General features: G+C 43.8%; 1 protein-coding gene across 1 annotated transcript in view; it reads left to right on the top strand.

Moving 5' to 3' along the window:
- LOC128436679 (voltage-dependent T-type calcium channel subunit alpha-1I-like) overlaps positions 1-13,614 on the top strand; it is a 117,310-nt gene that overhangs the window by 88,763 nt on the left and 14,933 nt on the right. Inside the window, 8 exon segments of the mRNA XM_053418483.1 lie at positions 686-811; positions 1,615-1,704; positions 3,595-3,787; positions 4,441-4,592; positions 5,074-5,183; positions 7,760-7,893; positions 9,790-9,860; positions 12,457-12,535. Coding sequence (XP_053274458.1) covers positions 686-811; positions 1,615-1,704; positions 3,595-3,787; positions 4,441-4,592; positions 5,074-5,183; positions 7,760-7,893; positions 9,790-9,860; positions 12,457-12,535 — 955 coding nt within the window.

The raw sequence follows: 13,614 nt of genomic DNA, 5'->3' as shown, positions 1-13,614 counted from the left end.
AAAGAGCGTTTATTTATCTCAAAATATCAAACTGGAAAGTCCAAAGTGAATATGAATATGAAACATTTAAAAGCAGAAATACACGGACACACAGAGTGCAAATATTTCAAAAGTTTTCCAGCTCTATTGATTACTAAAGAAATAAGAAAATAAAATGGCAGTCATATCTGCCAAGGTTCAATTCCATATAAATTCACTCTATCCAGATTTTTAATGAGTCTGCATCAAATTGTATTCAATCAATGTTAACCAAAGTGAAATAATTTCCTGGATGTCCTTCACTTCATTGTCATTAATGGCTCATTAAACCACCAATATGTCCGCTATTTTATATCTGTCACCTTATTTACAGGCCTGTTCACATAGAGCTGATTGGTTTTTCATATTTCTATGTAGTCAGCGCAGCAGCACATATTCGTTAGCGTCTGTTTTCCCTCACATCCTCTCACGTTGTTATTTTCTCTGCGTGCTCTGTCATGAATTATTTCACTCACTCCTGTGTTTGATGTGGTCAACGTGATTGATAATTTAAAAAAACATATTTACTCAGGTTTCACTCACACACTTGTTACTGAAGCTAATTATGAAATTACTTCAAAACGCATTGAGAAGTTTCCTCCTCAGATTCTATCTCTGTGTGCTTCTGCCTCTCACTTCCCTCTCGCTGTGTGTTTTCCTTTCCAAGCTCTTCAAAGGGAAGTTCTTCTACTGTGTGGGCTTCGACGTCAAGAACATCACCAACAAGTCCGACTGCCTGGCTGCCAACTATCGATGGGTCCACCACAAATACAACTTCGACAACCTCGGACAGGTACAAGAAAGAGAAAGGAGACGTCACTGACACACAGATTGTTATGAACGTGCTGATTCTGGAAAGTCTGCACAAACAACCGTGCACAGGCTCATCAACACTGAGAAGGATTTGCACACTCTATAGAATGTAGGTTTTCCTATGCTGTGTCATGCAAGAGAAACTAGAAACAGCACCAAATTTCAAACCCTTAAAGATGTCAGACCCCTCAACCTACCAGATTGTATTCATTAGGATTAAGAGGAACGGACAGAGGTGAAAACATGACCTTGGTTATTTTAAGTTACTGAGCAGCAGATAGTAAAGTACACTTAGGTTAAGTTAAGTGGTTTGTTTGGAACAATTAGACACAGACCTGAATTGCTGGACGATTCAAATTCCCTCTGAAATAAATGAATTGACAAACACAGAAGAAACCGACTGATACAATAGACGATTGCTGAACTACAACATTTTCAGTGTATGTGAGAATAAATTAAAATTAAAAATGTTTGATACATATTCATAAAGATTTCATTCCCTTAAACACGGCCAATGTTTTTCCATAAAAATTGGTGAAAAGGTCAAAATAACGTCTTAATGTTCAATGTTGAGAAAAGGGGATGAACCAAAATTTGATGAGCTCTTCCCTGACTACTGTCCGTTCCTTCCACCAATTTGTGGAAATCAATTCTGTAGTTATTGTGTAATCCTGTTGAAAAACAAACCACCTCGTGGCCGAGCTATAAATCTGAAACTCATCCAACTTGGGTTTAAAAACAGTCTTACTTGTCTCTGTGTGTCTGTCTCCCTCCCTTCTCCAGGCTCTCATGTCCCTGTTTGTCCTGGCCTCTAAAGACGGATGGGTTAACATCATGTACCACGGCCTGGACGCGGTGGGAATTGACCAGCAGGTAACAGCGGACTCACACTGTGGACACACACACACACACACACAGCACAGCCCCACGCTGACACATAGAAAACTGTAGATCCATCCGTTTCCTGCCACCCACCCGGTGCAGAGTCGCCCACAGGCCTGTTCCTCCGACTGCATTGTCCCGCTGCTTCTGAGGAATCCAACCCATCCTCAGGCCAGAAAGGAAATGAGATCCCTCGATCTGCTCGGCCCCATCACGTCCTCCCAGTGGGATGAGGTCCACATGGAGGCTCCATGTGTCCAACAGAACCAAAGGAGCATCAGAACCCCCTTCAAAATCTGCATCTCTCCTCAAAACTGAACAGAGAGGCGATGCAGACTTGTAGTAGCTGAACTGTAGTGGGCGGCTGAAGGTTCTGATATCAGCTGAAGTTTTGGATCATGAATCCAAACTTTAGAGCTTTTCCTTCAGGCTCAGTATTCTGCTCAACTCAAACTGCTGCTGTCATATTTTATTCATTCTTCCTGTGCAATATTGACCCAGCAGTACAAGTTTGAGAATATAATATTCCAGCATCAGTCCGTCAAAGCTCACTCAGAATCAGGAGAGAAGTTCAGGGCTCTGGACAGAAACACTGCACCTTGAATACCTGAGTGGAAAACTTGACCAGACCTGGATCCTTGTGTCTCAGCCTCAGTCCAAACCGCCTCTGGGTGCTCACTGTAGACTGTGGATGAACATCCAGGATACACACACACACACACATGACTAAACATCAGTGTGACAAGAAGCTCCTTAAATGACAGAAAACATCTTCTGAAACATTTATTATCGTGGACTTTGAGTTTTTAACTTTTGTCCATGTCCCGTACACTAACATGGAGGATGGAGGAGCTAATGATGGAGCACATGACAGCTCCCGAAAAGTGAATCCAAGTCACTGACTGCAGATCATACATTTATTGTGATGCATGTCAAAGTGTTTATTATTTCTTGTAAGTTTGATTTTAAATAGACGTTTGATTCCATGAAAACAAGAGGAAATGTCATGATTGACAGCCGAGACTGACTCGCGATTGGCCGAGGGCTTGTATCAGCGCTACGTTGCCGCCTTGGCTCCGCCCCCTGATCGCTGTTCTTCTGTATCTACAGTCTGTGTGCGTAAGAGCCACCAATTTGTTTTCTACATTGTAAAATAAACATTATTCCCAATCTAATCCTAACAGTGGCTCTACAGTACTAGTACTCAATGTACCGTGGTTCAGAGAAGATGAGAACTCCAGTAAACTTTCCCTCACAAAACACTCACACGTGTGACGTCAAAGTCCGATGACACGATGCAGATGAGTGCACGGAAGCTGCTGCAGAGTGAACTGATTCCCTTTAGGATCGGTTTTATTTGAAAATCTATTAAAGAATCTATTAAGCGGAGGGCATTATTCGGGATGATTCAGTCCCCCCCCCCCCCCCCCCCCCCCCCGGGAGAAACCTCGCCGCGGTCCAACTTGGATCTGAATGACTAATCCAACTCGTTGCTTTCAACGCTCCACACGCTTCCAAATTGAAAATCTCACTCTCATCTCCGGCTTTATTGCATCGGAGCTTGATTTTTTTTGTCTGGTAATGACTCCCTCCAATATCCACCCACTCACCCAGTCCTCCCCGTCTCTCCCTCACAGTGTCTCCTCCCTCTCCCTCTCAGGGCAGCTCTGGGACATTTGGACTCCATTTAGAGGTCGATGTGTAAATTTGACATGTAGATTATCTTTATTTCAATCCAGAAACTGATTTCCACAAAGCATCTTTCAGATTGTCCCGATACATTAAAAAAGATTCTTGATCATTTTGTACTTTAACAGCGTATTGTGATAAATCCTCTGTTTCTTCTCCTCCTTCCTCCCATCCTCTTCTTCTCACATCCAGCCGCTGACCAACAGCAATCCCTGGATGCTGCTCTACTTCATCTCCTTCCTCCTGATCGTCAGCTTCTTCGTCCTCAACATGTTTGTGGGCGTGGTGGTGGAGAACTTCCACAAGTGTCGGCAGAACCAGGAGGTGGAGGAGGCCAAGCGGCGCGAGGAGAAACGCCAGCGCCGCATGGAGAAGAAGAGGAGAAGTAAGAGAGAGGGGGTGGGGAAAGTAAAGATTAGTAGAGGGGGATGAAATACAAACTGAAAAGAAGAAGATTAGGAAGAAAGATTGAGGGGTGTGAGGAAAGAGGAAATGTAAAGTTGGGAGCTAGAGAGCAGGTGAGAAGGAGGACAGATGGAAGGAGTGAAGGGACATGATGATAGATGGAAGAGAGGAGGACAGATGGGACACCTGAACCTCGAGGGACTAGATGATGAAGGATAGGAGTCCTTCTGGAACAGAGTGGAGGACCAGAGGGAACTAATGAATCAAGAGAGAAAGTGGAGGAGCGAACAGAACGTGTGCTGTATAGAAATAATATTAATAAAACCTTGAGAAATAATATCTTCTCTTGTAAATGTTCAGAAAACAGAACGGGAGACTTATTATTTCATATTTTAAGTTACACATCTTTGACTCTCTTCATTCTTTGCTCTGCCCCCTGGTTTTCTCCCCTTTGGGCAAAAATAAAATCAGTAAATAAATGATGCCTTCATTTTTCTACATTATTCCCTCATTCACTTCCTCTTACTCTCTTCTCCCCTCCCCATCTCAACCCCCCTCTTCCATCAATCCCTCCTCCCTTCTCATTGATCCCAACTTAACCTTGTTCTCTTCTTCCCTCCTTTCCTTCCGCAGAGGCCCAGAAGCTGCCGTACTACGCCTCTTACGGCCGCACCCGCCTGGCGATCCACACCCTGTGCACCAGCCACTACCTGGACCTGGTCATCACCTTCATCATCTGCATCAACGTCATCACCATGTCCCTGGAGCACTACAGCCAGCCGCAGGTGAGCGCCCCCCTCTGGTTGCAGATGGAGGCATCGTGGGCGTCAGAGTGAGACAGGGGCAGACTTGTTCCAGGGCGTCTGAGTAGGTGGTTGATGCACCATCTGGATTTTTTTTTTTTTTAAAGTGGGCACCCCCCCCCCACCCCCCCGAGGGCCGGCTGCCAACCTGCTGCTCTGAATCAGCAGCTAAAAAACAGCCAAGCCAAGCCATAGTTTTAAACTTGAGCTGCTCGTGTTCCCACTAAGGGGGCGAGCAGGTAGCAACAGCAGGCGTAACAAAGATCCCCTGTTCCTGTAACTCTTTAACAAATCCAGTTACTTCAGACAGAGAAGTGTTTCTGCCAAGTCATTAGTTCCTTCCTGTTGAGATTGGAGATAATAGAGACAGAGGAAATGAACTGTCTGTTAACTGAGTGTCACAGCTGCTGTCTCTGCTTCTCTTTCCCTCTGTCCCTCTTTGACCCTTGGTTTCCTGCCTCAGTCTCTGGAGACCACGCTGAAGTACTGCAACTACTTCTTCACCTCCACCTTCGTGATCGAGGCCACTCTGAAGCTGGTGGCCTTCGGCTTCCGACGCTTCTTCAAGGACAGGTAGGAAGGAGACGCTCGAGCCGACGTGTGTTAACAGAGAAGCTGCTGCTGCAACTAATCCAACAAACTCTTCATATTTTAACAGTTTCCTGCTGAGTATTGGAGATAAACTCTGGTTTTTAATAACTTCTGAGTCTTTTAACTGATCCACAGTTCAGCTTCAGTCTTCAACTCGCTGGAGCTGATTGTGACAGTTGAGGCTGTGAGTCTCAGTCGGTTCTTCTCACAGGAGGAGGAGTGGAACTGAAAGAGAAAACTTCAGAGTGGAAGCTGCACATAACAGTGATGTCTGGCTTTAAACTTCAATACCCACCAGTACTTCAATATGAATCTGTGAACAGTGCACATGTCCCTGGGATGTGATTGTGTATATTGAAAGATTATTCCGAGCACAGAACTTGTTGTACTTTTGAGAATCGACAGAAATCCTTTTTACATCATCCACTCATATTTCCTCAGGTTAGGTTGATTAAGAGTAAAACCCAGTTTGCTTCCCACTGCTGTCCACTGGTTGTTGAAATAACCAGTGTTCCTGTGCGTTGGATAAATAAAAGACTCACATCTGAGGCTGCGCAGGTGGATTTTAATATCTTCACCTGACAATCCAGGAGTGTGCTCTTTTCTCAGCCCCGTGCTCAGGCCGGGGGAGCAGCTGTGGCGGCGCTGGTGAATATCATTTGAGATTCCTCACTATGCAGATTGTATTATACAGCCTGCGATCTATTTTTAAAGAATTGTCGGTCTGCTGGAGGAAATTGCTGTTGGTTATTTGTCCCTTTTCCCAATCCCCCGATGCTATTTCAACGTCCTTTGCCTTCCTCCCTGTTTCTGTCTCTCCCTCCTTCTCTTATTCTCCTCATATGAACAGAATAACGAACGGCCATATTATAGCTTCTGTCCTTCATTTTAATTCAGGTCTTTATCTCTCCATCCCTTTGTCTTTTCCATCCCTTCCTGCCCTTGTTTGTTTTTTGGAAACCCCTCGGCTTTGTAATGGCGACCTCGTGTTGTGTGCATGTGTGTGTTTGCACCCTGTCAACGGATATGTTTTCTGGGACGAGACACATTCACTGTGGAGGAACGAACCCTAGGCAGACATTTTTCATAAATTGAGTTTAAAAATGAAAGAAACGTCTCTAGATTGAAAAGAATCGGAGGGAATATGTTTTCAGAAAGCTTGGTGAGCGACTGGCTTCCCAGCCAAGAGGTCACATCACACTACGTTATGTTTGACTCAAGGTTGTTTTCACAGCCGTTGACCAAGAAATATCAGCGTCGGTCTAATTCAAAATGTTGTATTTGGAAATTGCTCAGCATAGAATTCAAACACCAGGAAGAACATGCTCCTGACAGACAAGAGAGGGTGCAAATGAAATTCTAAAGTTTTGATCCACCAGCTGAGGTAGCGGACACCTTGTATATATGGAGGCTTGAGTCCTCGACCAACAAACAAACCCTTTTGACATCACTTTGAGTCGGAGTGTGTGTGCAGCAAAGGTCTCAGAAACAAGTCCGTGAGATAAGATTTGACTAAAATGGCAGAATCCATCGTTTAGGAAAATGTATTTCACATGCACTTTGACTTTTTAGTTTTGGTCCTTGTCTCATCTGCTAACATGGAGGAGGCAGGGTTTGAACCTATACTGCAGCCAGACATTAGGGGGCGATAGAGATGATTTGGCTTCACTTGTGTAAAGCTCTCATCTTTTTTTGCCGTCTACACAAACACAAAATATGTGTTGCACTCATGACTCAGCCTTTCAAATATAAATTGGGTTCAATTATAAGTTGAACTGTCTCATCACGTAGAAAAACATCACACAGAGGAACAAACAACTTAAACAAACTAAAAGCAAAACAGAGAAAAATGTGTTTGTTTCAGTCATGACACCATCATCAGCTTTGTACCATTACACTTTGAAATTTATACAAACCATTATCATATTATCGCAATTATATTCACATAGATATTTCAGTTTAGACACTTAAATACCAGATGGCATTGGTCTGTGGTTTTCAAATTGGAGATATTTGTTGTGGTGATAAACCGAGTTGTGTATCCGCGGCTGGATCAGATGACTTAATTTGTCGTGTTGTGTTGACGATGCAGTGTTTCCAGTTTCCAACACAAATGGCCACAGACGAGTGAACAAACAAGAAGTGATGCATCCGGAGCTGCAACATTTGCATAGTATTGGAAATGTTCCAATCGTATTAGCATAGATATTCATGATGGGCCTTCAGGTAGTGTTGGGCTGTGACGTGTCTCCTTCTGCCAAGTCAGTCGTGGGACAATCATGCAGATTATGCATAAAGTTGATGTAGGACATGAATATTAATTTGGAAATTAACATAACACTGACACATGTGTGTGGTCATGACGTCCTGAGCCACACACAAGAGAAGACGTCAAACTCATTCTGCTGATTCTGCATGATTGATGCTTTCACCTGCAGCAGATTCTACAGATTATAGTAGATTAAACTCTGTGTGTGTGTCTCTCTCTCTCTCTGTGTGTGTGTGTGTGTGTGTGTGTGTGTCTCTCTCTCTATGTGTGTGTGTGTGTGTGTGTGTAGATGGAACCAGTTGGACCTGGCCATTGTGCTGCTCTCGGTGATGGGCATCACCCTGGAGGAGATTGAGATCAACGCCTCCCTCCCAATCAACCCCACCATCATCAGGATCATGAGGGTGCTCAGGATAGCGCGAGGTATGCACACGCACACACAAACACACACACACATACACACACAAACAGACACTTTTAACCCCATGTCTTCACAGCGGCTCCCCAGGCCTCACCCTGTTCCTTTAGCTTTAATGTGAAATGTTAGAGGAATAGTTGAGTTGCACTGACATGGGATCAGCTCTGAATAAATAAATGCTATAATCAGTTTAACCACTTAACGCTTTAGAATGATTTGACATTGGACCTTCTCTCATTTCACTTAATTCCAATACGTGTGTGTATCATTAACCGTCCTGTTGTTGCCCTGAACTTCTCTCTTTCACTCACCTCTTTACTTCCACTCCTATTCAGCTCCTGTGTTCTTATTATTCAGAGGAAATTATGAAAACTCTCTATCCTCGCTGCACCAGCTCCTCTTAACTTCCCACCGAGGAGGATAAAGACTAATTAGATCAATCTAACTTAGTCCTCGCCCCCCCCCCCCCCTCCCTCGACCTCTGCCCTCTGCAGCGCTGCCCGGGCACTGCTGAGTGGACCCACGGGTAATGTGCCAATTAAACAGCAGCCGCTGGTAAACAACTTTCGACTGGTGGTGACTTTTCCTCTTTTCTTTTTCTCTCCTTTCATAACATGTTTTACCACTCGCTCCGAATGTTAAGTAACTGGTGCGAGTCTGGGGAAGAATATTAATGTAGAGAATGTTTTAAAATCATCCTCCTCTTCCTCGTGGCTGAATTTTAAAACCACTCTGAACAGAAGGAGAGAACCAGCCCCACTGGTCGAGCAGTTTGAAGATAATAAGTCTAGCAGATCCATTTATAGTCATCTGGCACTCTTCTGCTGTTTTCCATAAAACTGCAGCACTGATTTCACCTACTACTGTAAATGATAATCAATATGAAATATATGCATAAAATCCCAGGTACTAAAAATGTGTTGTATCCAGAGAAAAGAGACAACCAATAGCTAATGGGTGTAGTATATTTTGGGTTAAAGGTTACTTGACATCAGATGGTGGTACTTTATTTTATAATATTTATAACGTACGTGAACATTGCAGCGGTGAACCTTCACTTCCTGTTCACTCAGAGACGACAACACTAACTTCCTGTGATGAGGCAACTTGCAGGAGTTCCACTTTGGTGACCTCGATATTCACTGTGACATCCACAGACCGGTTTCTCTGCTGCAAGTGAAGCAGGACATTTGAAAAGATGAAAACATAAACATTATCCACTTGATCAAATGTATTTCCCTGCCCTATAACAAAGGGTCTAACTACTTTGCCAGCGCCAAAATACATGTTTTATTACATTTGATATTGTGAATGAGACATCAGGGGCGTTGCAACCGGGTGGGCACAGCAGGAGATGGTTCCAGGTCACTCACCAGGTATCAACCAGTGACTGGATCCCTCAGGACGGAAGTGAATCTGAGGTCTGCAGGGAGTTTGAAGAGAAGCTTCCTACAGCAGCTGCAGGATAATGATGTAGAAGAGAAGCTCTGACCATGAGGCTCCACCAGCACATCCACCCGCTCCACCTCCCAGGAGCTTTTATTAAGTGAACAAGCGTTTTCGTTCCCCGTCCGACTGCAGCCCGGGTGTTTCCTCAACCAGAAATTGGGCCGGTGGGAATCGCGGAGTGTCTCTAAGGGCGAGTCGAGGAAAAACCTATTTCATCTGCCGTCCATTCGCTATCTCTCTCCTCCTCTCTCTCTCTACCTCTTGATTGTCCCTCTCGGTCTCTGTGCCAGGTTCTGCCCTTTGATTCTCTCTCTCTCCCTCTGCAGGCGTTTTTCTTTTATTGGTCACGTAAAGTGCAAAGTATCACACAGACACACACACTGACCATGTCTCTCTCTCTCTCTCTCTCTCTCTCTCTCTCTCTCTCTCTCTCTCTAACTCTCTCCATCCAGTGTTGAAGTTGTTGAAAATGGCAACAGGGATGAGAGCTCTGCTTGACACGGTGGTCCAGGCTCTTCCTCAGGTATGTGTCATCACACACACACACACACACACACTGACACACACACACACAGACACACACACATACAGGTATCCTCCCTGTTCTTATCACAAGCCCACACAGGACTTAATTAACATTTGTGGAATGATAAACCACCGGCGTGGATAGAAGCTCCTGGAGAATTGTGACATTCAGGAATTCGGGTTTTGACTAAAGATGTTTTTCCCTCGATGTCACGACTCTTCATCTCCTCACGTTCGGTCAGGGAAAATAAAAAATGTAATGTTTCATTCCCAAAGCCTGAAGGAGACAAGAGGAGCTAGGAACTGCTGCTCCCTTGGTTCAGAAAGAAATTCTTTAACCTTTAATCAGCTTCATATATATATATATATATATATGCACTGAGCCAAAAGTTCCTCTTTCCTCTCAGAGGAATGAGACTTTATTCATCTAATGCATCTTCTCCAGATGAAACATTTCTTTTGCTGCAAATAGAAAAATAACAAATTGAAGTTTTGCCTCATTTTCAACATTATGAAACTCTAAATCTTTTCTATCTGTGTTTTTTCTACGAGCAAACGGGAGAAAAGTGCACTAATGGATGTTCCCTCTTCCAAACAGCTCTTTATTCAGTACATCTGTAATGGAGTGATTCTGTGTGCGGAGGATTTTTGTTTTTTACCGAAGCTGTGACTTTGTCCTCTGAGAGAAGTTTGTCACCTTAAAGAGAACGACATGTGCACGTCTGGCACACTGAGGTCAAATTACTTTTCTCCACCTTAACCTGTTCTCCGTGCTGTCCCTGTTCTCTGAGACACTTTTCAATGGTTTAGATGTGTTTGATTTTTGCGGTAGAAGTAGAACGCGACAAAAACACACAACATGTAAACACAAGACATCACAGGTCAATGGATTAGCGGCAGAAACTTGGACTATGGGCAGAAAAGGTCTCTGGTTCGACTCCACGGAGAAACAACAAAAAGACGAACCTGGATTGATCTCTCCAAAAATCCAAGAGGATTCTCCCTACCCTGTCTAGTGCCCCTGAGCAAGGCACCTTACTCCCCCAACATCTGCTCCCCGGGCGCTGTACATGGTCACTCCCTGCTCTGTGTGTCCTGCACCAGATGAGTTAAAAGCAGAGGTTAAATTTCCCTCAATTGCATGAGTGTGTCTGTGCATGTGTTAGGGATAAATAAATTTATCTTTCTCTTAATGTTCTCTCCTTACTCATAGTTTTGCTTTTTAGTCACTTCAGGCTCCTTCATGCTGCTTTATCATATGATAAGAGATGCACCATGTGACTTATTGAACCAGATTTCCTGCACAACTGCGACAGTAAATTGTAGAAATAAGATTTTTCTTCGTCTATATACAGAAAAAAACAGCAGCGCAGGTGTTTTCACTCCGGAGAGCAAATGTGTAAATATCAAAGTCCTCTCTGACAGTGTTCCCCCTCAAGCTCCAGGCTGCAGCAGGCTGCTCCTGCTCCACAGCTTCCTCTCAGTCTGCGCCCGAGGGATGGAACAAACGGCTGGGCTCATGTTTCGAGATGCAACCTGCTTCAGGGCAAGTCGCAGCTTATTATACCCGCCAGGAAACATCACCGTGCTCGACTGGAGAGCGGGGGGGGGGAGGCGAGCCATCCTCTGGCTCTGCCTCACCTCTCCCAATCATTTCTCTTTTCATCGTCTCCTCCAATAAAACCTTTAGGTCTCAGTCCTTCCTAATCCACTCTCTCTCCGTTTATCTGCCAGTCTAATGGAGGATTTTACAGTCTCGTATTCTAAAGCAGCCCATCGTCTTCCCTGTGAGGTGACGGAGCTGATGGTGTTCAGCTCAGCGCCTGCTATCGCTCCCCAGGGGGTCCTCTCCTCATCTGCATTGCATATCATGATGGATGGATTCACGGCTGTTATGGAGTCAGCAAGTGAAATTTCCCCCAAACCCTGTATTGGAGTGATTATCCCTGATTTGAGGCAGGGAGGGTATTTGTTGAGAGTTATTTTAACCTCCATTTTTCAGTGTTTCCAATTATTTCTCATCTGATAAGACGTTGCAGCTTGTGCCTGCTCAGTTTGAAGACCTCCAGGCGTTGAAGAAAAACATTACAATCTCAAAAGCGCTGGAATATCCGGTGCAGAATCAGCCTTACAGGAGAACAAGAAGGGAAATCATCTTGATCGCCCCCTGGTGGATGGCTGCAGTGCATGTCGTGAACCCCGCCTCCTCCATGTTTGCAGACGGGACATCAGACAAAACAATGACTTCTTCAAAGTTCACGTTAAAAACACTTTTCTCAAACATTCTTGGCTCCAGAAGACTGGCACCTGGATCTGGGATGTTTTAGATTTGACACAAAGTTTGATAAACTGCATTAATTTTGCAAGATGGTTTAATTTGATATAATACATTGTACAGTTAAACAGTTTATGTGCTTTGTTGATAATTAGGGGTTGAATTTACTTGGATGGATGCTCACAGTAAAAGTTATTTGAAGAAGGGTTTTTCTTATTGGCTATTGAATATTGTGATAATCTTCTAAACTCAGTATAACAACTATAACAGCTACATGAGCAGCATGTGTTCTCATGACGTGAGTTTCTCTGTGTGCCAGGTGGGGAATCTGGGGCTGCTCTTCATGCTGCTGTTCTTCATCTACGCTGCACTGGGAGTGGAGCTGTTCGGTGAACTGGGTGAGATCCACCGTTCCATTTAGTCAAATCACAACTTTTAAATAATTACATTACTTGTAAGTGGCTCATTTTCTTTTATGTGTTCAGTTTAATTGGTCAGATACAGATATGAATGCTCATCAAGGAAATAATAATGTTTGAGTCAAGTTCACTGCAGCTGTCTTTATTCTATTTGAGTATGAGAATGAAAAGTTAATCACGATGAGTTAATCCTTCTCTCTCTGAGTGACCTGCTCTCAGGTAAATAAACCAATGGAGCCTAAAAATAGACTAATCCATTCCTGTTGCTGTGGGGGGGAATGAAGGAAGGTCGAACTCAGGTGACGTGAAATTATAATCAGTCAACCAAAGAATCAGTGTGTAATGAAAATGATAAAAAGTCCATTATTCTTATTCAAGGTTACAGGGGACCTCATTTAAGTTTTTTTTTTTTTAATCCAACATTTCTCACTTTAATAAAAGACGCGTTTTGACACTTTTCCAACTGCTCCTCGTTCTTCTAATAGATTCTTGATCCTCCAATGACAAGTGTGCACTCGGTTGATTGTTGTTTTTCAAACTTATGACGTGTGTTGGGTCATTGAGGCTCTCAGATCAGCTGCAGACCTTTTGTCCTCCGGGAGCTTTGTTCTACCACATTTAGAATTAGAGACATTAAATGGATGGTTTAACAAACACTGCAGGTTACAGCTGTCGGGTTTCAGCAGAATCACATTCCACCAGCAGCGTTCACCTCTTCATTTCTTCACAGCAGACGTTTTTCACTTCACTATGCGTTTCAGCACGTTTCTCACACATGAGGCTTTTAACGAGGGCATGTGGAGAGAATCAAATCACGAGTGGATAACGTGAGAGAGACAAAGAGATGGAGTAACAGGTGTAATGGTGACTGAGCAGAGACATGTTGCTTTGTACGTTTGCTCCGTCCACTCTCATGATGTTGCTCTTTAAAATCAATCATGCTATGTTACTCAGATTTACTTACTTTTAGGATTTGAATGAGGATGTAGCCTTCTGCATATTCTGATCAAATGTTTCTGTTTCAGTCAGATAAGGACTTTCCATGCGTCAGCGCCGGC

Source organism: Pleuronectes platessa, chromosome 3, assembly GCF_947347685.1.
Source record: "Pleuronectes platessa chromosome 3, fPlePla1.1, whole genome shotgun sequence".
Classification (NCBI taxonomy): Eukaryota; Metazoa; Chordata; class Actinopteri; order Pleuronectiformes; family Pleuronectidae; genus Pleuronectes; species Pleuronectes platessa.
Note: the sequence above shows the minus strand (reverse complement) of the source record. Positions and strands in the feature narration are given on the sequence as shown.